The sequence below is a fragment of the Pyrus communis genome, chromosome 8, assembly GCF_963583255.1.
Source record: "Pyrus communis chromosome 8, drPyrComm1.1, whole genome shotgun sequence".
NCBI classification, from domain to species: domain Eukaryota; kingdom Viridiplantae; phylum Streptophyta; class Magnoliopsida; order Rosales; family Rosaceae; genus Pyrus; species Pyrus communis.
This window is the reverse complement of record NC_084810.1, coordinates 523236-550637: the sequence shown is the minus strand read 5'-3', so window position 1 is coordinate 550637 and position 27402 is coordinate 523236. Positions and strand designations below refer to the sequence as shown.

At 36.8% G+C, this 27402-nt stretch overlaps 6 protein-coding genes across 8 annotated transcripts; 3 read left to right on the top strand and 3 right to left on the bottom strand.

The window, feature by feature from the left end:
• Positions 1-7180: 7180 nt before the first annotated feature.
• Positions 7181-8110, bottom strand: LOC137741538 (pectinesterase inhibitor 6-like). Its single transcript, XM_068481236.1, has 2 exons — positions 7708-8110; positions 7181-7587 (listed from the first exon to the last, which is right to left on the bottom strand). Exons 1-2 carry the CDS (start codon positions 7969-7971, stop codon positions 7240-7242), a joined length of 612 nt encoding a protein of 203 aa, XP_068337337.1. The 5' UTR covers positions 7972-8110; the 3' UTR covers positions 7181-7239.
• Positions 8111-9513: 1403 nt separating this feature from the next.
• Positions 9514-12064, top strand: LOC137742323 (peter Pan-like protein). The gene is made up of 8 exons (XM_068482165.1): positions 9514-9589; positions 9712-9791; positions 9926-10105; positions 10273-10503; positions 10670-10762; positions 10851-11038; positions 11503-11696; positions 11795-12064. Exons 2-8 carry the CDS (start codon positions 9774-9776, stop codon positions 11923-11925), a joined length of 1035 nt encoding a protein of 344 aa, XP_068338266.1. The 5' UTR covers positions 9514-9589; positions 9712-9773; the 3' UTR covers positions 11926-12064.
• Positions 12065-12194: 130 nt separating this feature from the next.
• Positions 12195-13295, bottom strand: LOC137742324 (mitochondrial zinc maintenance protein 1, mitochondrial). The gene is made up of 2 exons (XM_068482166.1): positions 12989-13295; positions 12195-12535 (listed from the first exon to the last, which is right to left on the bottom strand). The coding sequence occupies exons 1-2, from the start codon at positions 13227-13229 to the stop codon at positions 12459-12461; spliced, it is 318 nt and encodes a 105-aa protein (XP_068338267.1). The 5' UTR covers positions 13230-13295; the 3' UTR covers positions 12195-12458.
• A 685-nt stretch (positions 13296-13980) lies between these two features.
• Positions 13981-16108, bottom strand: LOC137743496 (uncharacterized). The gene is made up of 2 exons (XM_068483398.1): positions 15323-16108; positions 13981-14421 (listed from the first exon to the last, which is right to left on the bottom strand). Exons 1-2 carry the CDS (start codon positions 16026-16028, stop codon positions 14309-14311), a joined length of 819 nt encoding a protein of 272 aa, XP_068339499.1. The 5' UTR covers positions 16029-16108; the 3' UTR covers positions 13981-14308.
• A 2834-nt stretch (positions 16109-18942) lies between these two features.
• LOC137741514 (NADH dehydrogenase [ubiquinone] iron-sulfur protein 5-B-like) lies at positions 18943-21607 on the top strand. The gene is made up of 2 exons (XM_068481222.1): positions 18943-19261; positions 21290-21607. The coding sequence occupies exons 1-2, from the start codon at positions 19112-19114 to the stop codon at positions 21389-21391; spliced, it is 252 nt and encodes an 83-aa protein (XP_068337323.1). The 5' UTR covers positions 18943-19111; the 3' UTR covers positions 21392-21607.
• Positions 21608-22400: 793 nt separating this feature from the next.
• LOC137741513 (serine/arginine-rich-splicing factor SR34-like) lies at positions 22401-27054 on the top strand. 3 transcript variants are annotated; one of them, XM_068481219.1, is made up of 14 exons: positions 22401-22517; positions 22813-22906; positions 23238-23303; positions 23384-23458; positions 23536-23644; positions 23730-23776; positions 23883-23940; positions 24592-24641; positions 24792-24848; positions 24932-25053; positions 25140-25241; positions 26210-26243; positions 26556-26662; positions 26822-27054. In XM_068481219.1, the coding sequence occupies exons 2-14, from the start codon at positions 22817-22819 to the stop codon at positions 26823-26825; spliced, it is 921 nt and encodes a 306-aa protein (XP_068337320.1). In that variant the 5' UTR covers positions 22401-22517; positions 22813-22816; the 3' UTR covers positions 26826-27054. The 3 variants fall into 3 exon arrangements, with proteins under 3 accessions (XP_068337320.1, XP_068337322.1, XP_068337321.1); XM_068481221.1 differs by lacking the exons at positions 26210-26243; positions 26556-26662; positions 26822-27054 and adding exons at positions 25562-25616; positions 25739-26131; XM_068481220.1 differs by lacking the exons at positions 26210-26243; positions 26556-26662; positions 26822-27054 and adding exons at positions 25562-25647; positions 25739-26131.
• Positions 27055-27402: the final 348 nt, after the last annotated feature.

Below are 27402 nucleotides of genomic sequence, written 5' to 3'. Positions count from 1 at the left end.
GGGACACCCTCTTAACCATTAAATTTGACTTTAATGAAATTATGTTGCTGTGATTAAATACATACATACATACATATAGTAAATACATGCACGTAAATTGTTTTTATTCACTAGATTTAGAGGTTATGATTGAGGGTTTTTTTTTTTGTGATTTACATAAATGAGTATTTTGGCAAACTAATAGAAGTGTGTTTAAAATGGTTAAAATGTTCTTAGAATCAATTCTTAGTAAAAATGCAAGTGAATCATGGACTTCTTATATAAAGCACTTTAAGTGCTTTTAGAATCGAAAAACATTTTCTGTCATTTTAACAATACTTTCAAACAAGTCCATAAACTTATCAAATACTTTCAATCTAGTTGGAAATTTAAATTGACCACTTGTAGCTTTCAAAAGTAGGTAGATAAATTGAAAAGAATAAGAATTGGGTCGCAATAACTAATTGAGTACATATGACCCTAAATAAAGAAGATGCCGCCTCAAAAGGTCAACAAATGGCCTAATGGCCTAATGCTACAATTGAAGGCAATTTGTTGAAACTTGGAGTAGTTTGGACGCTTCATTTCCACTTGTGTCGTGTTTAGTTTCGTTCTCTTGGTTAATTTATGTGTTACATCATTACTAGTCGATAAAATTCTGAGAATAACTAGTATGATATTATTTTTCTCTTTCTCGCTCTCACATCACATGAATCTATCCACGGGTTCGTTTCCCTCTATTTGATTTTTGTTTACATTTTTCATTTCTAAGGATTCGTCGCTAAGGTAATTGACTCCCTTTACGTAACCTAGCATTTAGTCACGGTGCCTTTGATGAATATGGACACTTTACCTTCTTTTCTTTTTCTTTTGGTCAATATGAACGTGCACGTTCCCTTTCCCTTTCCCGTTTTATTGTCCATGCACCACTCGATCGACTAATACTATTTGTTACTAAGTTTAAGTGAAAATTTGCTTCGATCTATCTTATACACTTGAAGTTTTGAGCCAAGTCTTACGTTAACTTCAAGTACTTTGTATATTTTTTAGAGTCTCTTTTCAAGTCTTCTTATGTCCCCTTTTGCCCTGAGCCTCTGTCTCAAAATCACATTTTTTAAACCAGAGTATTTGTAAGTCTTCGGTTCACATGTCCAAACCACCTTAACCGATTTTCTCGCATCTTATCTTCAATTATGGGTGAGTCAAAACATAGCAAAAATTTCCATGAATATTTGATACCAAGTTTAAGTGAAAATTTGCTTCGATATATCGGATAAACATGAAGTTTTTGCCGTTAAATTTTAATTATTGATTTTTTAAATAAGACTTTAGCCACCGAAAAATACCATAGCAAATAAGAAAATCTGGAGTTTAATTTAAGTTGATAAAATAACATGACTAAAGAAGGAAGCAAAATGGAGGGAGCTAGGGTGGGGGGTATCTCTCTCGTTTTCTGTACTGGGGAAGTGGGGATCCTTATTACAAAATTAAAACGATGGACAGCTGTCTTAAGAATCTTAACCAGCAGATATATGGTACTATTTTTCCCACAAAAATAGTATTAGTTTGTAGTCTACATATACAAAATCGACAGCAATCACCTAATTAGTCAATAATTGTAATTTAATTAACTAATGGAGGTCAACTTTAAACCCTAATTATACAAATCACAGATATATTAAGCAAATTCATATTTTTTTACATTGGTGAAAGTTCTTTATTGGATACAAGTGCACCAAATAAACTTCAATATTGCGTTGACAAGTAAATGATCTTTACCAACTGAGCTGCAATCATTTTATTAGACGTCGCTGGAAGTCTAAACATGAATCATTCATAGCTCAATTTACTTATGAAGAATTCATTTGATATTCTTGTCGCTTGTGTAGTTTGCACGTCGTTTTTGTCGTATGTTGATTTGGGTGAGCTAGTTGAAAAAAAAAAAAAAAGTTGTGTGTCGTAGTAGAAGAATTTGCGTACAAATCTTCTGCACTCAAAATTCTTTATGGCCTCTTTATGATCCATCTCATTTGTTAATACCAATCCACTTATTTAAATTTCACTTGACAGTTTTAACTCTTCAACTTATCTTTTCAATTAAAAAATAAATAAAAATATAATGTTAAATTAAGTCGAAATAACACGTATCAATCAAGTGAAAGAATCATAAAGAGGCCAGAAAGAAATTTGGTTGCCGAAGATTTAAACTCAGTGAATTTTGGGTGCATCATGCATGAACATGATGCATGTTAGCGAGACCCACAAAGATAGGGTTGGTTTGCAAGTCGGCGGACAAGGAGCATTCATATAAAATCAACGTTGATGTCGCTGCGCCGTACACGTGACTTAATTATATTACGTTTTTCTGCCAAACTTGGCCACCAATCGTGGATTTGGATCCTCTCCTGAGCTAATAGAGAGGATTATTCTGACCAATTATCGTGGGTCGTTGGATAAAAATCTAACGGTTACAATTATTATAACTTTAAAGGGACCTCCTGTTTGTAACCGTTGGATAAAAATCTAACGGTCCACGATAATTGGTCAGGAAGATCCTCTCCATTAGCTCAGGAGAGGATCCAAATCCACCAATCGCCATGATTGTGCCCACATAGTACTAAATTGACCATTCAGATTTCAGACACAACTTTTTCATAACCATGCATTGTGGATGCAGTTCTAATGCTCACCCATGAATATCGTACTTTTATTTACCATGAAGAATATTATTAATTTACAAAGAGAATACTCATTTATTAATGCTTTTTCTTTTGAGAAAATTCAAAATTCGAGTGTAAGTCTAGAGAGTTTGCTTCATTAGAGTTTTAATTTCTAAATAAAAGAATCACGAATAATGATTTATAAACTCTTTACAATGTAGAGTAATGATTTTTTTGAAAAACACTTATGTTAGAACTTCTAAAATAAAGGATATCACATGACAAATGAGAGACGGAAATCCTAACAAGGTTACACAAATAATTATGTCTTCACATTATGACAATTTCAGAGATTTTTTATTTAGAAACTAATCTCAAATCGGATCAAAGTTCATAACCCAATACTCACATATTTTGTTCTTTACCAACATTTTTTCTTTAGTTGTTATTTTTTATTGCCTATTCTATGACCAACGTCCAAAGTAGGGGTGAGTTCGGTTTTAATCATTTAGTTTTTTTGTCAAAAGTGAAAAGCGAACCGAAATTACTATTTGTTTGGTTTTTTCAGTTTAATTTTTCTCGGTTCGATTCAGGATTTTTTATCTAAAAATTGTTATTTTTTAACCAAATCAAACCTCTGTAATTTAAAGTAAAAATGAAAAGTTTATATCTTCAATCGAATCAATCAACCCAGCAGGCTACAACTTCAGATCTAAAACATCAAGTGCTTATAGTTTAGTTCGATTTTTCTTGTAGTTCAGTTTTTTCAGCTTCAATTTAGTGTGTTATTCGGTTTTCGTTTTTTAAACCCACCCCTAGTCCCAAGCCTTCTAATTTTAAACTCCTCCCACCCCACCAGATTTTAGGCAACTTGTAGTGGACATGGCCTTACCCTAATAATTCATCCCCTATTGTTTATAATATTTGTTGGCATATATATATATATATATATATATGTTTGAATATATTTGGAACTGTCACATATGACTGCAATGTGCAACCTTTCTCGTACATAAAATTTTTGTAGCCCACTTAATGACATAATGATTTGTGGTTGTAGAGGGCTTATTAGGCACATCAAACTTGAAATCCACTCGCTTGGTGCCAATAAGTTAATTTATTTGTGAAAGTTGAGCAAATAAATGCAATTAGGTACCTTTTAATTCTATTATTTATTGTTTATTCTTGTTTTAGTTTATAGATCATCAACAACTTTGTCTAATAAGTATATTAATATAAAGCCAAATTGTTATAAACGTGAGAATTTTATTGGCTACTTGTCGGGGTTGGTCCCCACGAAATTCAAAATTACAATTTTAGGTTTTTCCATTTAATTTAATTTTTTTTTTTTTGAAGAACATTTTAGGATTAAGTACAGAAAATATTCAAAATAACTATATATCGTTTTAAAAATTGTATATGTGTAATGTTACTAGCATTATGACGTGGCAGATTAGCAAAGGGCGTTTTACTAACATGTCATGTATGGAGCTTTGAGTAGTCTCTAAATCAGTCATTTTTTAAGTTAAACCTTAAATTCACTTGGCTAAAAGGGTCCATTTGAGAATTAAAAGTTCATTGATGGTCATATTAGTGAAATCACGAAAACGTCCCTCATAATTATGTTCAAATCATCACTTAACAATGGCGATGCCATCACTTAACATTAGTTATATCATTATTTAACACTAGTGACGTTAGAGAACAATTTTGAAATATAAAATAATTATTTAGATATTTTAAAAGACTAAGCCAATTTAATATTTTTTTTTTTATAAATTGAGTAGTCATTCGTACTTAAAGTTCAAAGGTCAATGTATATTCGGCCGGAAGAAATTAATAGTTTTTAGGTTAAAATGTAAAACGGTCCAATGCATAAAAATAGACCGTCCTATTTGCTTGACATATATATTTCTGCAAATAAATTGACCCATCAAGGCTATTCAAAACATAAAAGATGAACTGTGACCAGACAATATTCATTATGTATGTGTCTACTGGTATCTACCTAAACGACATTTGGGCCGTCCAAACACTCCAGGCACTGTGGTCGATAACATGCTGTCAAATTTCTGCAAGGAAAATGACTTCCAATACTTTTAAGTAAAAATATCCAAATTGAAGTCTGTTTAAATGGGGTTTAGACAGACTTTCAAATTTAATGTCCACAATTTCAAGATGTGGAATAAGTTTTAAAAAGTTAAAGTTGTATGGTATTGATCCAAAATTAACTAAGTCTCACAGTTGATCACATGTACGTAGATATTTTTTATGTCGTAAATTCATCACATGTCAATTGTTTATTTGAAAAATAGTGCATTTTTTTAAAAATATTGGACGGTGAAACCATTAAGACTAGATCTTTGTTGGATGAGAAAGTCTCTCATGTACATGGAGTTTGCCATACGACATTGCCATTATATATGATAAAAGAATGAATATATTATGTTGTTCAAGATAATTAAAATAAATTTTAGAATGTTTGATAATTGTTTCGTTTATAATTTTTATTATTTTTAACTTGTTTTGGCATTGATGTTTTAGTTTTGATATTTCTCCCTCCTCCCTTGTCATCGAGAATATTTTTTAGTGTGCCGGAAACACACTCCAGTACACCAAGTGTCATAATACAAGTGATTGTAAATTCCATTTTTAAGTATCTAACCACTTGTATTATGATATTCGGTGTACAGTGTACTAGGCCGTGTTTTCAGGACACTTAAGAATCTCTCATCGTCATCATTCTTTATCCCTCTTTTTCTCAATCACTAGCACTAAAAGTAAAATCGAAAAACAAAGTAGTTATTAGAAGAACCCTTAATATGTACAAGACAAGGCAGTTCAAACGAAGCTCCGATAATGTCATGAAGAATGATGGAAACACCAAATTTGAGAATCGATTGAAGCTGAGAAATCTTTGTATTATTATACCAAGTCCAGTCTTCATTTGTCGCCCTCCATGTTACGTATTAATAATGGCAACGACTTCAATAATTGCTTGCTAATTTAAAAAAACAGTATTACAAGTGGTGACATAACGACACTGAGTCCTACCAACCACTGCAAACATGAAGAAGAAAATAAATACCTGCAACAACAAACATCAAACTGGTCGAATTTCGAATTCATTATGGTTCTCTTTTGCAACCACAGGTGTGCATGGTTGTTGATCCCAGCTCCACCTCCTGCGTTAACTATGGTTAAATTGTAGTTTATCATGAGTGTTAAGGTTATGTGAGTCTTTATCAAGGTTGTTGATCAGTCTTTAGAAGTCATGAAGGTAATTAGTGGTTGCATCGAGACATTTTGCGATAAAAACTTTATAGCTAAATGTTGGATGGCGTGACATTCTCGTTTAAATATAGGCCGGCTGAACTTGTGATTGTTCCCAAGAATCCAAGACGACGGCTTCCTACATTGCCACGATATCAAGTATATGTTAGCAGGTGGTTAAGTTGAACTGTTAGAGTTCTTCTACTATTGGCTAGGTTTAGTTGTACGTCCTGTGGGCTTGGGTTTCTTGTAAAAGCTTATTATGTTACTTGTACACCAAGTCATGAATGTGTATGCAAGTGTACTAGTACAAATATGAAACTATCCAGTTATACCAAGCGCAATTTGTTTAATTGAATTTGCCAGTAACCTAATGTTGTTCGTTACAAACAATATCCAATCACATATTTACTTCATAAAATATAGTCATATTGTGAAAAACCCTTAAACCTGGCGGATTCAGAATTTTTGGTTGCGGGTTCCAATGTAAAGGATTCGAAAATAATATTACTATTTACAAAGTCTAAACTACACACGTCTTTTCTAACAAAGTCATTTATGTATATAAAAAAAATATGTTCCCTCAATTTATGACTCATTAATAGCTTTTTTTATATCTGTTCCCTACACAAAAAATTGTATCGTTTCATTAAAAATTAATATGACAAAGCAAGAACGAGGACGTTCAAAGGAATAGAGCGGGTTTTATATGGGTCTTCTTCCTCATGAGAAGTCTGCTGCAAGCCTGCAACTCATTCACCCTCCTTGAATGAAATTGCTTAGACTATAAATTTATAACCATATGGCGTTTAACAATACAAAATAAAATTGCTTAGACTGTAGAACCTTAGGAATATAACGGTCCTCCCTTACCTAACATTTGTAGGGTCCTAGAAGGACCTCCATAGGCGTTTTTCCCAGACCACCGGCCCCTCTATGAATCCGCCCATGCCCATCACCCAATCACATGTTAATTAAACACAACATATACAGTCATAATCTTAGAGTAATGTTATTCTTATCATAGTTTTATACCACATTTCTTTACCATCTTAAGTGACAGATGAGTTGGACAAGCTACGTCATTTAATTTCAATATTTTTATTAATTAAAACACTTAAATAATCTTAGGTGGAAGAATGAGATTCTTTGTATACCACAATCATCATTTAATTAACAATTTTTTTATTAATTATTTATAAACATTGTGAAATTAAATACTAATTAATTAAGATGATGTGGCTGTCCATATCAGATGCCATTAAGGTGATATATAATTGTGGTACAAAAATATGGTAAGAATAACATTATTGATAATGTTATCTTCCTACAAATCAGGAAGGCTTCCCAAGTCAGTAGTTGCAAGTTTGTTAACAAGAGCCAGTGCATTACTGGTGATATAGGTAACTTTTAAAACCCTGTCTTGTAGCAATTTGACTGGTTTTCCTTTCTGGCCCTCAAAGCCATCCAAGCAAGTATCTCCATCAGTTAGGGCAGCACTAAGCCAGGTATTCAGGTCCGCCATTTTCGTGTCGAATGTCATCTTAGTCAGCGTCCTCAAAACACCGAGTGATTTGTGAAGCTCGTCGATCGCATTCTGAAAGCACTCAATGCAGTCGGACAAAGCAACTATGTTTCTCCCGTTCAAACCACCCCCGTGCGTTTTCAGAGTTACCTGTTGAAGAATGTAACAAATCTACATGTCGGAAACTCTACAAAATAAAATACAAATATATAGGTGAATTGTTCTACTACTAATACCACAGCGATCGTTTATGATAAAAGGCAACATTACCAAGTACCGAGTGGCACTCTCGGCCTCGCTCAATGAAACTGAAACCCCGGCTCGTGCCCACCTGCTGGGGCTGTTCTTGGCTGAGCTCGAAAACGGTGAGAGCGAGTGGATGCAAACATCCCGATACCTGGTCACACTGCAGGCCTCTTGGACATAATTTTTGTCCCCCTTTCCAGATGCCAATAATTGGGTTGAACAAATCAGCCATATTACATGAAAAATGAGCGACACGAAAATATAACTGTTACAAGATGCCATTTTCATTGCGGAAAGGAAAAAGAATTTTCAACGCTTTGCTTTTCAAAAGAGAGTACTAGGAAGAAAATCCTATTGGTTGCAGATTTCTCTGGAAATCTAGGAAAAACAAGTAACAAAAGGCTCAAATGGTACGATTCCTCCGTCACCCCATATAAATCATAATGCAGAGCATAAGAGCGTTAAATCGGAGAAAGATGATGAAATATGAGAGGGTTAATAAGCTTATTATAAAGGGTCCTAGAGGGTGGGAACTTTTTTTCATAGGCGAGAGGCTGGTGAGTGATGCAAAAGATGAAGCTGGAAAGAGAGGGATATGACTGATGAGCAGAAATTTTAGGTTGAAAAATGGTGAAAAACATGTGAAGGGGCTGCAGGCCACAAATCCTTTTTTGTCCAGTTCACGCCAATATGTAAGATTACTGACATTTCTCGTGAATAAATTAATTTTGGATCTTTCATGATAAATGTTTTGTACCTTTTTTCTGTCACGAACATCTCTTTTTTATTTAGCTTCCCTTATTGGCAACTAGCATAAACTATCTTTTCCCATCTTATATAGTGAGTAATTTTGGGTTGAACTATCGAATTGCTATGCTGTGTTACCAATACACTCATGTTATAAGTTTTTTATCATCATATTTAAACGTATCTCATATAAATGATGTCGTTTCGTTACGGGACAAATCACAGCACTTTTGATTGGACCAAGCTTGGGCAACAACATGATGTCATATTATGCCACATCAATTGTATATGTAATGATATCAAAACTAAGTCATTTAATATTATGGTCTAGTGATATTCCTATTACTTGTAAGTGAAATGTCTTAAGTTTGAATTTCATGAAGGGAAGTGTTATTGGCACTCCAAAAATCACATTCTACACTCCTCACAAATGTATTTTTCTTTCTAAATATAGAAAGTTTGAAGTGTAGAATGAGATTTTTATAATGTCAATAACAATTCCCTTCATGAATAATGAGTTCGTAACAAATTTTTTCCCCTGCCCATTACTGTAAAGATCGTTGTATCACAAAAAAGAATGAAAACGAAGGACACACATTTAATTATTCTTAGGCCAATCATAGTGATTTAAGACCAATGATAGAATAATAAATACATAGTACTGACTAGTCAAGTATTTTCCGAAAACAAACCGTATTACTTTTGATTGGACCAAACTTGGGTTGCCCACAAAGGAGGCTGAACCAGCCGAACCAAGCCCAACGCCAACCGGACTCGGGCAAAGAGCACCATAAAATAAATAAGAGAAAAACTAATGAAAAGAGATTGAAAATTTTGAGTTTTAACGATAATGACAAAATAAAAGGTAAAGTGAATAGTATCAAAATTAACTTTTTAATGTAAAAATATGGTTTTTTGTTAAAGTGAACAGTACCGAGAGTTTTTCATTAAACTTCTCTAAAATAAGCCCAACAATCAGTTGCCCAAACGACGTCGTCCCTTCTTCATTTCCTTAGTACAATTCAACGGTCCAGATGCGCCTAATAAAAAACCTAATTTGCCTCGCGCCTCCTCTTCTTCGCTGTTTCTCCTCAGTCATCACCTTCCTTCGTCTAAAACCTCGCACAGAGAGCTCCCCCAAAACCCTAAACGTACAAAGGTAATTTTGTTTTAACTTTTAATTAATCTTTATTTTTTTTAATTATCTGACGATTCCCTAGCATAAATTCAATCTATCTGTATGCTAAATGCGTGTAATTTTATAAAAAATATTTTTTGCAGTATTAAACACCAAGCTACGAAGCTGAAATTGCAAGCACAGAAACTCAATATTTTTGGAATACATGGCTCGCTTCAAAAATGTAAGCTTAAAATTTTTGGGTTCTGTTTGGTTGCCTAGAAAATTGAATCAAAGAAAGGTTCTTTTGTTGTTGTTGTTGTTGTTAATTTTATCGGAAACGTAGTTGATTGTTGTGTTTGGAAAATTTGAAAACAGAAGAAGAAGGTGTTTGTGAAACCGGTTTCGTTGAAGAAGCAGGCTAATGTGGACCATGTCACAGGGGATAAAATCCCAAGGAGCTTTGTGTTTTCCAGATGCAAGTTGCCTGGTCCTCTGAGGCAACTTCAAGCTGATTTGAGGAAGCTGATGCTTCCCTACACTGCCCTTAAGCTTAAGGTATGCGAATATTCGGCCGGTCAATTGGTTCTATATGTGCTATAATCTTTGATTTGTGCTATAATCTTTGATTTGTTTCAGTTCTGATTGATTCAGTAGCCGATTTATTCTGGAGTGAAAACCTCGAGTAAAGAGTTGAGCTTTTTCTGCAATGTTTTTTTATGCAGGAGAAGAGGCGGAATAATCTTAGAGACTTTTTGAATGTGGCCGGGCCTATGGGGGTTACACACTTCCTCATGTTGTCGAAAACTCCAACTGCTCCGTACCTTAGGGTTGCGAGGACGCCTCAAGGCCCAACGCTTACATTTAAGATACAGGAGTACTCTTTGGCAGTAGATATTGCGCGGTCTCAAAAGCGTCCTCGATGCCCAGCAGATCTTTTTAAGAATGCCCCTTTGGTAATCTTATATCTCTATCACAATACACAAGAGAAAAGTAGATTTAAATGCCCTCTCTCTCTTTCATTGGAAATTTAGTTGATGCATAATTAATCAGTTGCAATCGGCTTAGGCAAATTCAGTTTCATGAAATGGGTTCTAACGAACAGTGGTTTTTATTTCGCAGATTGTTCTTTCTGGTTTTGGGACTGGAGAGCAACATTTGAAGCTCACAACCATACTGTTTCAGAACATCTTTCCAGCCATTGATGTTAACACTGTAAGTTGATGAAATGATATCAACCAGTTATCATATTAAAAAGGATTTATGTTCCCCGCTGACTGCGGTTTTGCTGTAAATGATTCAGGTGAAACTTTCTTCATGCCAAAGAATAGTGTTGCTTAATTACAACAAAGACACAAAACTGATTGATTTTCGGCATTACTCCATAAGATTACAGCCTGTGGGTGTCTCCCAGAGATTAAGAAGATTTGTTCAGAACCATCAAGTCCCTGATCTGAGAAATCTTCAAGACGTGAGTGACTTTGTCACGAAGTAAGGCTTCTTTTTCCCCTCCTATTGTTTAGTTATTTCATTTTCCATTATTGGGTTTGAAGCAGTTTAAATCAGCTTGGAAATGGAAATTAGAACTTGCGTTTTCAATTTAATTTTATAAAAAGTCATTAAGGCATGCTGATTTTTCATTGTGGACCGAGTTGGGGAAACACGAGTAGATTATTAGAGTTGATAGTTGGAAATGTTTTAAGCGCATTTGTTAAAGAATGCTTATGGTCTTATCTGCCTTCAAATTTATGTTATTTGATTTTGCAATTGGATTGTTTCCTTCAGGCTTCAGTCATATACTTGATACATCATTCACGCGTGAATTTAAATCGATTCCTCAAGGTTTTTTTACGGGAAAAAGACCATAATGAAGTACAATAGAGGAAAAGATAAGACGGTTGTGTGCTTTGCATTTTGAAAGTGGACTAAACTCGATCTTTTATCTTATTCCGAAGGGCTGGTTACGGATCAGAAAGTGAAGCAGATGATGAGGCAGCGACTGTGACTTTGGCTAATGATCTAGGTAGGGTTAATCGGGCTTCCTCAAAAAGTGCTGTCAAGCTTCAAGAGATAGGACCCAGAATGACTCTTCAACTCATGAAGATTGAGGAAGGATTGTGCTCCGGTGGAGTCATCTTCAGTGAATACGGTACGTTAATCTTGTTCTGTCTTACCATTTCTTATGATTTTGATAGTCTGCACTATGACATGATTAAGAGAAGATTATATATCCTTATCTTTGATTAGGAAATGGCGATGGGAAGAAAAAGGAAGACAACCATGAAGATGAGGAAAACGATGACGAAGATGAAGAAATTGATGACGAAGATGAGGAAAATGATGAAGAAGAAGATGGTGAAGATATTGACGAAGACTAGCAACTTCCGAAGGTGTCTTTCCCTTTTGTAATTTGATATGCCAGCATCAACAATTTGAGTGTTTGCAGTCTATTTAAGGACAGAAATTTTGATGCACCCAACAATACATATGTTTTAAGGAACCAATCACTTCATATTACTTCTTTCATTTGCAATTGCAATGTAATCTGTTTAATTGGCTCAACTCATTTGAAGAATTGGCAAGGATGAAAACCAAAAACCGTGCATAAATAGTACTGGTTACAAATTTAATAAATTGTAAAACTGGGTGGACACTAAACCGACGATAGAATGTTTATTACAGTTCTATTTGTGCATTCTTCTTGTGTCGCCATTCAGAAATTATGCATCCAAAATCATATTACATTTACTAATCAAAATAGAACAACTTGTTCATCAACAAATGGTTCAACTTCCTACTAATTCTTGAAAACTTGGTAGACAATCGAATGGAAAAAAACCCCCCAAAGCACCCGAACCCTCAAAAAAGCAGTGAGCGCGCCGCCATACCTTTGCAAATGCCTCTCCTCGAGTCAAGATTTGGTGCGAAGAAGCTCTTCGGAAGGAACCTCAAGTGTTGCTCCGGCATGATCTTTTTCCGGCTTCACTTCTGCAAAACCAATCAGAGTTTGAACGGTAAACAAACCTCTTTGGAATTCTGTTCATGACAGAAGCAAATATATCATATGCAACTCTCATCAATCTCAACTTCCCGGTCACTGTTGCAGTATCTCAAGTCAAACACGCGATCTGAGACACCGCTGTAATGACATCCGGTGTAGCAACATTTCTCTCCTCAATGATTCCTTATGCTAAATTACTAATGCCATTTTATTGGAGCTTCACTGAAGCAAACCATATCAGATTTCGGATTTCGGCACGACAAGAAAAACCAATCACTGAAATCTAACAGAAAATGTACACAAAAGCAACCCACACAAGCATTTTAACAAACACATCCAAGGCATTCACAACGCCGTCGGTTCATTACGAACACACGCTTGCTACTACTGCTACAATGGAACGGATTTACGAGAGAGATGAATTGGAATCGAAAATTTACCGTAACCGCCGCGGGGATTGAGCTTGGCCTGGACGATCATTTCGCTGATGAAACGGGAGGCCTCACGTGCCTGTTCCAGGAGACTCTGGATCTCCGCCTCTGACGTCACGTGCCTATTCTCTTCGAACTTCTTGCGAACCTCCGCCGCCGCACCCTTCAGCATCGGCGTGTCTCCGGCGAACGACTTCCGCGTCGCTCGTAGCACCGCTCTGTACGCGCTCAGTACTTCTACTCTCGCCATCTCAGACTAACAGCTCCGCCCCTCTCAGTCCTCTCTCTCTCTACCTTCAGGCCGTCTTTTACTATTTCGTACTTGCTCCTACGACGACGTCGTTTCATCATTTTTTAAACCTTTATTTCATTCCCAAAATTAATTAAATATAATGGGCTATTTCAGTGAAGCTGTTTCTCTTTTGGGCCGGGCAGCAAGTATTAGCATGCCATTTTTTATTTTATATTTTATTTTTAAATATAAGAAGTATCTCGCTGCACATTGATGAAAGACTAATTCTTTTTTATGTGGATTCTCGGAACTACATTAGGTGGTATGATAGATTTGGCTTTTGGACTAAATGGGTACGCCAAAACAAAGCTAATGACTCCGAAAAATGCATCCATGAGACTTTCGACTCGCATTGCGAGTTTGAAACCCTTGCTCGCTTTCCACTTGACCAACTCTTAGAATTTGCAGAATTATTTCTTTATTTTTGAGAGGAAGGGTGAAAAAAGTTAGAACAAAATGACCCGAATCACATGTGCATATACAGAAGTAGAAACGACATCATATTTTCTTCATATTCACGAATTGACCCCATAATCTATTGGGTTATGTGGAAATATATAAGTACAAGGTCGATTTCAAGCTGGTACCCGACCTTTGAAAACCCTACAGACTGACCAAAAACCTACCTGTGAATTCATCATGCATTCAGACGTTTGCGAGTCTAATGGCATAAGCAAGTCCCACATTTTATGCCGATAAGGACTCCACATAAACCGAAAAGTTGATAGAAATTCGAATCAGTGGCAGAATGAACAACACACAATAGCATAATGCACGTTCACACTCCTCCACACACGATTTTAGAATGCAACATTGTGGCATGAATCCGAATTCTTTTGCGTATACATACCAAAACCTCTCACTCTCTAAATGGACCCGACAAGTGGGACAGCAGTGATTACAGCATACACAGATTTCATCAGGGGGCCAACATCCATCCTTCCGAATAGAAACCCGATGACTAAGTGATATAAAGGAACTTTGTTTACCGAGAAAAAGGATATGTAGAAGCCTTTTGTATGCGCCAACCAGTTCGGCTACCTTAATGCATCAACCATTCTGCAATCATGTTTCTTCCGCCGACATCTGTGATGGGACTTTTGATCCACAAATGTATTCTCCCCCACTGTCTCCATCGGAGAATCAGCATCTGAAGCAACAAGGGACGCATCAATATACATATATATATATCCAGTTGAATCAAACAATTTGGAAAACCTAAGGTTAGAATCTCATGAATACATACATAAAAACAAACACAAGAAAAAGAGCTAAGCAAATTAGAAGATTCTACAATTTCCCAAACTACTTGATGGTATTCTTCTTCTTTTGCTCCTCCTTTTCCTATTTTATTATATCCATCTATTTGCCTACGTTGATAAGCTGATAAAGCAAGAGTGGAACACGAACATCTACCCGATGGTATCACAATATTGTTCTTTATCACACTGGCATACAGCGACTAAACAAGTGCAAGCAAACATACTGATAGGTCATTTTACTCTAGTGTTATAAAACTACGACCAAAGTCCAAAAAGGAAAGTCGGGGTCGGTCATATTCACTTAATCCTGACTATAAAGCTATGTCCTTGCTTGTCCAAACTTATCTTAATCTATAAACTTGTAATGCTGAAACAACTTCATGGTGTGCCCATTCTGATTACTGCCTAACATATTCAAATGCAACACTGGTGATGCTACTCCATTTATGTTCAAAGTTCCAACTAAGATCCTTCTAGTTTACTAAATGAGCGTTAGAGCGAGCCACCAAGCTAAGCCTTCAAATTCGCCCCTCATCCCTCACCCTAAACTTTTATTTCCGCGAGTGTCTATGTTCAGATTCTATCTACCAGGCAAACTTGAATATCAAAACTAGAACACAATGCAGAGAACTAAAGCTATATATACAAAATTCGCAAATCCGGAAACTTTCCCGAAACCCTATAACGAAACTATAGCTGCTGCACAAGTGAAATGTACTCAAATCCATATATGCTAATCTGAAATGCTTCACTGTGCTTCAAATTAAACAGTTTTTAGACAAAATGTACCTCCAAACTGATCGCCCCAAAACAATACTCGAGTATCCTCCTCCTCCTCATCAAACTCATCGCCATACCCGAACTCCGCGTCCCCGCGATAACCCGGTTCACTGCCGTACCCGGACTCATTCCCCTGTATATCAAAACCCCCAACGGGACCAAACCCAGCACCCACATTCTCCTTCTCTCCACTCCCCCCACCTCCATCTCTCTCCTTCCTCGAATTCCTCGCCTCGCTCACATCCGACGCCCAATTCGCATCCCCATTCCCAAACAGCTCCCCACTCGAGTCCGTCCCCACCGCCACCGGAAAATCTGAACACGTCCCATACGCAGCCGAAGCCCCAACCGAGCAGCACCTACGGGTCCCACTCCGATCACTACTCCTCCCCGAAACCGACCTCGACCCGCGACGCCGCCGCTTCTTAGCGATGAACCGAAAGCTCCCGGTCCCATTATGGTGTCCGCCGGAGATCGTCCTGTCGTCGTCGACCAGGGTCAGCCTGGACATGTCGATGGCGTCGACAGAAAATGAAGTCGTTCGATTGGATAAACAGGGACGCTTGGTGTGGACGAGGAGGCCATTGGATTTGGGATCGGAGGAGTCTAGGGTTTTGGAGGTGGGCGTGGAGGTCTGCTGCTGCTGCTGCAGGTGGAAAGGTCTCCATCCATGGAGCTGGAAAGTGCGCCGTGAATCTAGGGATTTGTGTGACATTGGGATGAGAATTTCAGCAGCTTACTTGGAGGAGTTTCAGCATTTTCTCAGAGAATTTGGAGTTCGTTTTTTTTTTTATTTTTTATTTTTATTTTTATTTTTTATGAAATAAATGAATATTCTTTGATTTTATTTTATTTTTCTGGTGAAGGATATTCTGTTCCCACGCGCGGGAATATATGAAGTTACAACGCGGCACCTTAACACTTATCGATCACTTGCCCAGCCTTGAGAAGTTGAGATATTGCGTCTTTAGAGCATCCCCAGCGTGGGGTTTTGCTCGGGGGAAGGGCTCCAAAACAATGGCCCGAGGGCCGGTGGCGTCGCTCCAGCGTGGGGGAGGCCGAAGGCAGGGGGAGGCCCGAGGGTCAGGTCCGTGAGGGATTGCCAGGCCTTGAGCTCGAGGTGGGGGTGACGCAAGGCTAACGCCAGGGTGGCGTCAGCGCATTATTTAATTTTTTTTGTGTCAAGCGCGTGCACCCCACCCGCGCGTGGGGGCACGTCGGCGACACAAAAAAAATTTAAAAAAGCAATTGTCAGTTACCGTTGGGAAGCCACGTGGCTTCCCACGATGCGTTAGATCTTAACGGTCACTTAATGTGGACCGTTAGATTTCAACGGTAAAAAAAAAAAAAAAAAGGTCAGATTTAATATCCACCGTTCGATCTGAGATCAACGGTGGATATTAAAATTCTTTATAAATTAAAAAATAAATGAAAAAATAGTTTTAAAAATCTGAAAAGTTACCGTTGTGACACGTGGCACAATCTGGAGCGTTGGAATTCAAAATTTTTTAAATCCAACAACATAGATTAATTAATTGAATAAAAATTTAAAAAAAATTGTAAAAAATTCAAAAAAATATCGGAAAAATCTGAAAAAAATTGTAAAAAAAATCGTTCCATTCTAAAACGACGTCTAAAGTACGTATCAGGGAATGCACTATTAGGAACAAAATAATCATCCAAGAGTTCCATACCTCGTCGTTGCCTGCTTCTATCAAGGTTTCCGGAACGGCTGGGCCTGCAGATCTGAGCCGCAGCTTGGATGACTCGACGGGAATGTGAGGCTCTGCCCCTTCTTACTTCGTCATTTCTCATTTGACGCTCTTCATCCTCTTCCCTCTCATTTCTTACCCTCTGGTGATTGAAGATTGCTTCAGATTCGTTAAACAATTCTTCCTCTTCCTGATTGTATTCCCACATCATCCTTGAGGAAGAAGAAGACGACATTGAAAGAAAGAAATAGAAACTATGAATAATGATACAGATTTTTGTGAATAAGGAAGCAGAAATTATGAATAATGATAGAGATCTTGAGAATTTTGGTGTGAGATTTGTGAGGATGGATGGTGGATTATATAGAGGATTCAGAAAGGATTAGGTTCTGCATAATGCCACGTGGCATGCCGTCATTCATTACAAATCTGATGGAAATCTATCCTCAAAGATTGTGAACAGATTATGACATGTGGCATGCCGTCATTCGTTAAAAATCTGATGGAAATCTATCCTCAAAGATTGTGAACCGATTATGACACGTGGCGCGACGTGATTGGTTAATAACCTTATCAGAAATCCATCACCAATAATTGTATTATTTTGTATTATTTAATAATACTTCGGATAATGACACGTGACGCAACGAGAACGATTAAAAATCTTATCCGATATTACAATTAAAATTATTTTGTATTATTTTATAAATAAAAAAAATACTAATATTTTATTGCCTATTGCCAGGGCTATTGAAGTGTAACGGTGGAGATGCAAGTTCTATTGCCAAGGCTACTTACTGTTCATTAAGGGCATTTACTGTTCATTAGATGGATTGAATAGTGTATTGCCAGGGGGAGGGCTCCAACGCTGGAGTTGCTCTTATTGGTTTTTTTTTTTGTTTTTGTTTTGTTTTGTTCATACCAAAAACTGCTTAGAGGTGTTCGATTATATCATTTGTATGTCACTTTATATCGATGCAATTTTTTGAAAATTTTCACTTAGTGCCGTCTAAGTTCTATTTAGATGTTAGGCGATGTTGTAGAAGTGATGTAGCTTCGGCTTCACGGCTTTTTGGTCGGCATAAAGTTGAGCTCGATGATGTAATTGGTAGACTTTCATTGTGAGAAAATAACCATTTGTCTTCATATCGACAACCTTGTAATTATAAAATGAAAGTGAATAAAAGGCCACGAGCAAAGTAACACGTGAAGTGTAACACAACCTATCGTGCTGATGAGACAACAAAAACTCTTGACGAGCTCTTAAATATGAGGAAGACACATTAATTTGGTAATGAAATGAGACTAATATAAGATTAACTTCGAATGATTAATTTAACCGTCGGGATAATTGTTATATATCGTAAGTATCAAACTGCACAAAATTTTCATATAAAATTCGCATCATTAAGTTCAACATTTCTTTGCATCTTTTAATATGCTTTATTATACATGATTAGAGTAGTTTAGGTAGACATGGATGTGTCAGTTAATTATATGCTAATTGATTATGATTGTGATCGTTCTCATGAGTTCGATCCCAATTATTATATTGCAGAACAAATTGCAAAAGAAAAAAAAAAACTAAATAAATCTACAAAAATGTGAAAGCTAGTGGGAGGTTGAAATGTCTATATGAGTCTTTTTAACCTCCAAAAAGGATGGATAATCACCCGTTGTTGTTTTGTTTTGTTTTTTTTTTTTTTTTTAAGTTAATAAAATTACAAGAAAACCTAAAAAAAAAATGCAATTATTTTACAAAGCAAATTACTGAAAAAATTAGGAAACAAAATTTAATTTCAGTACCACAAACAAAAAAATGACTCATTTTTGACCGTCCATTTACACAAATAGTACGAGATCGACAGACGTGATCAACTGAATAACTAATTTATTTCTTTATTTTTTAAGGACTATTTTCACAGGCGAAAATTTCATCGGTTTACATGATAGACCAACACCGTTGATACCGCCTACAGTCAGCAGCTAGAGCGAACCAACCACCGCAATCGCGGATAACTCTTGACCTCCACCGACCGTCGATACAACTGATTCGACTCGATCATCCGCCGCGCGAGAGAAAGAAATGGCATCGGGGTGGGGAATCACCGGCAACAAAGGGCGGTGCTACGATTTCTGGGTGGACTTCAGTGAGTGCATGTCTCGCTGCCGTGAGCCCAAGGACTGCGTCCTCCTCCGCGAAGACTACCTCGAGTGCCTCCACCACTCCAAAGAGGTCGGTCAATTTCTCTTCCAATTAATTAGCTTTTGCTAATCTCATTTCTAATGTTACTCAGATCGGTTGTATTATTGTTGGTTAATTATTTGTTAATCTAGCTCAGATGTGTTTAATTTGAGCTCTGGTTTTCCTCAATTGATTTAATGATCCGTCGATGCGGGTTTCTAGCTTGCTGTAGATAATGTGGTGTTTAAAGCCATAGGATTTGATTAACAGCTGCATTCCAAGTCTTCATTGGATAGATAATTTAGGGTTTTCTGAAAAATTGGTTTTATGATTATGGTTTCGCTTATTACATATCATTCATCTTCGAAGTCTGCATTTGCGATTGAAGTGTTTGTGTCCTGAGTGGCATGGCTACTGCGAAGCTTGAGAGGGATGGTTGTTTGGAAGATTAAGGAAAACTATACCTTTTTTCTGGTTCGAAAGGAAGGGGAATAGTAAAATTAGAATCGTTCCTAGAAACAGAGAAAGTAGCATGCAGAACTGAAGCATGGCGTTGCTTGTGCATTGTGCATAATAGCTTTTCAAAATATTTCATGCGACATTGTTGTCGTTAGGCATTTAAAGAGTTAACTGATGAATAGGTCAAAATTGCAAAGCTAAACGAGTTTTTCTTTTGGTCGGGATTCGGGAGATTGACTAGTTATTTTCATGGATGATTTTTATGTAACAGAATGATGGCTCATCTTCAATTAGAGCCTTTAATATTGACTACTTGTGGCCCTTTTGATAACCATTTCGTTGTTAGTTTTTAGGTTTCAGTTTTTGTAGTATAGTATGTGGGAGAGAGGAAAACTGAATAAGGGTGGAGGTAATGTAAAACTTAGAACTAAAACTAAATGGTTATCAAACGGGACCTTAGCTTTCCAGTTTCCTCTGTGTGGTTTGTAGTCCATGTCCCCCATATGATATGATCCATAGTTTGATCGTTAACCTAATATCAAATCAACAGTAAATCCTGGTGATGTAGTATCTACGTGAAACATATGTAAACATATTCTGGATTATCTACATGAAAAAAGGCCTCACGATGGTGAAATTAGCTAGTGTCATAACCCATGAATTAGCTTGAGGATGAAATCAATTGCCAATGGTCTTACATTGCACGAGTAACGAGTTTGCCACCTCTATTTTCTATTCTATTTTCTCCTTTATTTTGTAGGGACTTGCATATGCATTTTCAGGTTCTTTTTTATTTTTCTATTCTCCACCTTGTAGTAACATATAACTGTAGAACCGCTTGGGAATAATCTTGAATCCGAGTGCACTATACAGTTCTATGTATCTCCTAAAATTCAAGAGAAAAAAGATGAAGTTTTATGTATCAAATATTTGGGAGATAGAAACATAGGAGTTGCTTGGGTTTACTTATGTGTTGTGTATGGCTGATTCCGTTTGTTATTGTGAATCACATTATATTTTTAGATTTCATCGAGTACAAAATGGTTCAACCTTATGTTAAATGTTGAGTTCTATGACTTTATACACTATCTGTAGCATTTAAGAATAGGAGGTTAAACATAATAACAAATTGACAACATAATTGGCATATATTATATAATTGGTAACACAATTGGCAATATAATGTATGGTTCGAACAAGACAATCTTCTACAAAGTTTTGCTCATCAGCAAAGGTGAGAAGAAAATGTCAAAAAGTACATGATTGTCATCATATAGTGTCGGGTGAGGTGAAGCTATATAGTGTTTTCCCTGATTTGTAAACTTTGGAATCAAGATGGCTTTCTCATCCCTCTCATGATTAGGTTCCCAAGTCAAGGTAATAAACTTGTAAAATGGCTTTATTTCACTGCACGCATGAGCCATTCATCTCAGGGTATGAACATACGTAATCATGTCATAACTTTTTGGAACTTGGTGAACAACAAGTATGAGACTTTGCAACTTGGTAATGTGGTTCGTCGTAGGAGAACATTTACTACAATAATATTTACCTCTCTCTTAAAGAGAGAAGTTTTTTGTCTTGTTTGCATCATAATTTATTGCATATCTATTATCGCAGTTTCAACGAAGGAATCGAATTTACAAGGAGGAGCAGCGTAAAATAAGGGCAGCTGCACGGGCCAAGGAGGGTGGAGAGGTTCATAAGCATCACCATCCATAGAAGAAATCGACCATCTTTTGAACTGAAGGAGTAATAAATGTGTGGAGAACGAACGCTGTATCTTTGCCGAGACTGGTCTTTTACTTGATTATGGTCAATTTAGTTTTACTTTTAGTAGCTGCAGATTCGACATTCATTTGCTTGGTGACTTAAACTGGTGTTTCTGCCCTCTCTAGACTAATATGACGTGGAATATAAACCCGATTCCTTTTCAAATTCTTTGTTTATTTTTCTCTCTTTCCGGAAGTATTCCTACAGGCTGAAGAATTGCTTCGTGTGGTTTTGAAAGCTATGCTTCGGTTTTTTAGATGTCGAATTCTCCATACATCGAATGTCTATCTACCATGTTCTGTCCTTTCTGTCACTTCTTGTGGGGCAATGAATAAGGAATTTGTTGTCCAAAACGAAGGGAATGAGTAGGATTTTGTTATATTTCTCTTACATTTGAAAGGGTGATTGTTACTTCTTGTATGACTGTGCTCCGTGTTCTTTTATCCGTTTTTTTTCGCCAGATACTGACACGTAATCAACATATGATTCACTCTTGAGAATAAAGTTGTGCCAGAATTTGACGAAAAAGTAGATGAAATTTCATCGAATCTGATGGTGTAGTATTAATTGGCTAATTTTAAGTAGTTCGGATTAATTTACTAAAAAAATATTTAAGGTGTTGATTTTAACTCGTATAACAGTTCAAAAGGTTAAACGGCAGTTTGCTCATTATTCTAGCTAGAGTAAGTTCATATTTGCAACATCATCGTTGGTTTTGAATAGTTTGAGTTCGAAACACAAACCTACGAGTACGACGAGGACAAGTCACTGCAGTTCGTAATCAGATTCGTTACACCACGTCCGCAAGTGCGGTGTGCACTCTTTGGTCCCGCGTGAGATTCAACGGTCCAGATACAAACTCTCGCAAAACCGATTAACGATCGGGCGGTTTGAACTAATAAACCAAAAACAGAGTCGTATATACTGCCGTACTCAGCGCAACAGGTTATCCGAACCCATAATTATATCTGGCAGCCCCACAAATCTTCTCTCCAATTTCAAAACCCTAACCCTTGAAACTCCAGCCCTTTTGGCCCCTTTCTGCTTCGCTGCGATCCCCAATTTTCATCGGAAGGTAATAGAAATTAAAATTGTAATACATTTTGTTTTCGATTTCGTTTCGCAAGAACCGTAGGATGATAGAATTTAAATCGAATGTGAATTTGCATTTTGATTATCGTTTTCGGATTCTCGTTGACTGAACTCAATAAAATTAAACAATTTCTGTGATTTGAATTTTTAATTTATTTTCCATTGAATGCCTTATCTAAGAAAATAGGATCCTTGAGGAATTCAATTTGTTTACAGAAGATGCAACTTTGGAGTTTTTCGTGTCCGAATTTTCAACAGGTTTGTTTGTTTTTTGGCAGTACAATGAGCAGTCGTAGTACAAGCAGAACTCTCTATGTTGGGAATCTGCCCGGTGATATACGCGAGAGAGAGGTGGAAGACTTGTTTTTCAAGGTAATTCAGTTTGTTGTTTGAATTGATATGCGGACGCAATGCTACGCGGTTTTTTTGATGGGAAACTGTTGTTTGGAATTCATTTGATTGTACTTGTATGTGTAGAAGTAGAACTGTACATTGATGGGTTTCATGTTGTTTAAAAACGAATAGAATTTTGAGATTAGGAATGGAAAAGCACGTGTTTTTTTCTCTCGCAAAACTTAACCTTCGTATTATCTTTCTTGGGTGTGAACAATCATATTATCTTTCGAAAAACTTGCTTCTAAATAATGGGACTTAAAATAATAGCCATGAATAGACTGACTGAAATTTCTAATTTTCTCCACAGTATGGACGCATAGCCCATATTGACCTGAAGGTCCCTCCAAGGCCTCCTGGTTATGCATTTGTTGAGGTGAGATCCCTTGGCTACTTTCTTTACGTTATTCATTTATGTTTCATTTTTTCTGTGTTTGAACAAGTTCTTTGGTACAGTTTGAAGACTCTCGTGATGCTGAAGATGCACTCCGTGGTCGTGATGGCTATGATTTTGATGGGCATCGTTTACGGGTAGGCTATTATGCTTACTTTTCATGGTAGCCATGTTACATTGCCTAGACATAGTATTCTGATGTATATCTCTGTAGGTTGAACTTGCACATGGAGGGCGTGGGCATTCATCTTCTTCAGATCGTCAAAGTAACTATAGTGGTGGTCGAGGTGGACGTGGGATGTCTAGGCGCTCAGATTATCGTGGTGTGTATTTCATTTGATATACGTTGTGCTGTTTTATATGTGGTAGGATGCATCTGATGTGTTTCTAAACCTTCTCCGCCCACAGTGTTAGTCAGTGAACTTCCCCCTTCCGCTTCATGGCAAGATCTTAAGGTGTGCTATTGTATTTATCAGATGAAGATTTTTTTTTTCATTATAATTCTCCCTTGATGTGGTAACTGTCAATTCATATCTGACACATGTGATGCATTTTATTTAGGATCACATGCGACGGGCAGGAGATGTCTGTTTCTCCCAAGTTTTTCGTGATGGTAGTGGTAAGTTGCTTTTCATATTCGAGTGTATTCCTTTGGTATCATGTGTCAGATATTTGCTTGGATATTTTTTTGCGCATCTCCAATCATGATCTCCATTTTTAATTCAAAATTTAGTTAAAAAGTTACTTTAGGAGCTCTCTAGAAAATTTATACTCTTAGCATACTTGCTAATTTATGGAGTCATTATGATTGTGAACCAATAAGAATTAAGTTTTCATGTAAAATATTATTCAAACATTCGTAATTAATGCTATGAACTCCTTTCTCACTCTTTAGAGATGAAAGTTTCCAGCTCTCTCCCTATATTTTGGCTAGGAGGTCATTTCGAGATCCCATTGGAGATGCTCTTAGAATTAGCATTTTCGAGTTCCTACATAGCTTAATAGAATTTCCAGTTTTTCTCCTACCGTTTCCTGCTAGTTTTTGTTGATTTGGCTGGTTTTGTCATGTTGGTGACTTAGAAAAATTTATGATATGTGGTACAATAAAAGCTGCTCAGTGGTTCATAGTGCTTCTCAACCAATGTTCAGACTGTTTTTGGGATATATTCTGCTCTTTCATATGGTGTCATTTTAATATTGTTTAGTGGTTCATGGGTCTTCATATTTCAATCGTTTTAGCTTTTATCCTATGTTTTTTTTTTTTTGGTAGGCACAACTGGGATTGTGGATTACACGAACTTAGAAGATATGAAGTATGCGGTAAGTGTTCCTTTTACTTTCTCACTCCAGACATACATAGTTTCTTTAACCTTCTATGAAGCATGAGTTCTAGGTGTGAAATATTAATATGTTGATGTCTCTGAAGCATCTATGTAAGAATCTCAAGCTTCATAAATTTGTTTTCTGCAGATCAAAAAGCTTGATGGCTCTGAGTTCCGGAATGCTTTTGACCGCCAATCTGTTCGTGTATGAATCTTACAGTTGAAAATCTCTCTCCTTACCTTCTATACTTTTGTTAAATTCGTTTATTATCTCATTTTATTACACAGGTGAGGGAATATGATGCGAAGAGGGACTCATCTAGGAGCCCTAGTCGCGGTCGATCTCATTCAAAAGGCAGGAGCTACAGTCGCAGTCGTAGTCCAAGTTATAGCCGGGACAGAAGCAGGAGGTTTGACCATTGTCAATTCCACAACTCTGTAGATGTGGGGAATAAACACTTCTATTTAATGTTGTGACTTTTACATATGATTGCAGCAAGTCTCCAAAAACCAAATCTTCACGCCGCTCACCTGCTAGATCTCGATCAAGATCTGCTTCTCTCCCCGGTTCACGATCAAGGTCTCGCTCTCCATCAGGGTATGGGTTATTTTTATTTTTTCAAATAGTCAGTTACCTATTGGTATGTTGATTACGTTTGATCTGGGTTTTCATGGGTCCATGTGGTGAATAATGATGGAGATTACTATTGCAATAAGATATCATGTGTAGAATTAAATGTCTTCTTGCAGTTCTAAAGTATGAATTATCTCATTTGTGCTGGAATCTTTTCGTGTTGGTCAATTCCATTTTTTCCTGCTCAGCAGTTGTGGTTGCCAAGAAGGAGTCAGATATCCAACCAGTTTTTATTTTCTTTTCCCTTTTTGCTTGCATGAAAATTACCTTTGTTTTTCTTTTAGATATGGATATATGCGGCGAACTGGGGATTGGATTTTAGGATCTTGATTGGATAAGGTCAATTGCTTACAACTCTTTTTCTATGGAGGTATGCTGTTATTTAGATAGGCATCTTTGCAAAACGTTCATGGTGCCTCTGTTCTAATGCTTTTGGCATTGTGAATGTCCATGGGTGCTAGATTGGGATCAATGGAAGTCTTGGATTGCACTAGTAAAGCTGGATATCTGTGAACTAAGTGCCATTGGGACTTGGAAGTCATCGTCAATGAGCAGTAGAGACAATTTGATTTTCGTTTCATGCTCCAACATTTTGCCAGGCTAATAGGTCACACTATCTGGATATGCTGGATTCTTGTGTTACAGTAGGGAAGAATGCTCCTTTTCTTTCCCACTGTTGTCTTATAAATAATTATAAATTTTTCTTTTTTTTTCAAATATTTCTCCCTCTGATTTTGTGATCTGTTTTGGTGGGGTTTACGTCAATTCTTTCATTCATTTTTTCTTCTATTGGTATGCTAAATGTTTAAATTTTTTTTCTTCTATCCTTATTGGATATGGTAACTTCACATGGAAGAGGCATCAAGGACCTTGGATCAAATTGGTAATAGGAACATGGTTATTAAATTCGGTTGTTTCTGGAACTTTTGCAGATCAAGATCAAGAAGCAAATCTCCAGTGCCTTCAGTAAGTCTTATTTTTGTAATATTGTTTCACTTAAAAAGTAGTTCAATATCTTGTTACTTGCCCCATTTCGGTAGTTTTTTGTATTCTGGGGTTAATTTAAGATATTATTGAGGTTTGTTTTTGACATTTTTGTACTGTGATAGTGGATGAAGTGAAGTCTAATGTTTATAAAGTTTGGCTGGCAGTTAATTTGATTTCTCCTTTACTAATGACGGCCTCTCTGGATTTGTTTTGACATTGGATTCGTGTGATAACTGCAATTGGGTTACGGCTCTTTGGCCCTTTATAATTTTGTTTTGTTGGCATAATCAGAAACGCATAAGTAAAAGCCCGAAGAAGCATCTTAGTAAAAGTCCAAAGAAGCGTAGTGCCAGCAGGAGTCCAATCCGGAGCAGGAGCAGGAGCAAGAGTTTGTCACGGTATCATTCTCGAGCATTATTTTTACTTTTGTTAGTGTCATCAGTGTCGCACCATCTTTTTCTTCTCTTGACACATTTTCCTCGAATTGTTATTGCTTTGTGAACGTTGAACTTGTGCAACAATTCGTTTTAGACTCTGATTGCAATTCTATTTGATAGGTGATATGATGTTATCCCTGATCTGAAGTTATCGCTCGGAGAAAGGTTTACAATCCTTGTTAAGGGACTGTAATACGGGCACCTTTTATTTAGCAGACTTGTAAGTTTATGGATAGATTCATTTTCAAATCACTGTCTGTTACATTGTTGGCTATTGTTTAACCGAAACTGGCGTTTTACTGTCTTTGCACCTTGTAATGCATTTGAGATTCTTTACTACATTTTTGCTTGAAGTCTCATTGTTCATTTGTTTGTTTAACATTGACGCGATTGATGATATACTTGAATGAACATCCAGCGACGGAAAAATGTATGTTGAAGGCCCTCGTATGTTCTTTTGACAATGTGATATTCTAAACTAGGGGATATGTGATATGAATTTGGGTGCAAGAGGGATGACACGCTGCCTTGGTGAACTGTTCTGACTCGTTTGTGCGACTTTATCTACTTTGATGCACTATTTTGTGTCAAGTGATATGAAAGTGAGAGAGATAATCTTGAATTTTGATAGATTCACCACTTCTTGTCTATTGGATGAGTATTTCTCTTTTTGGAGACGTAGCAAGCATCAATTAGATGGG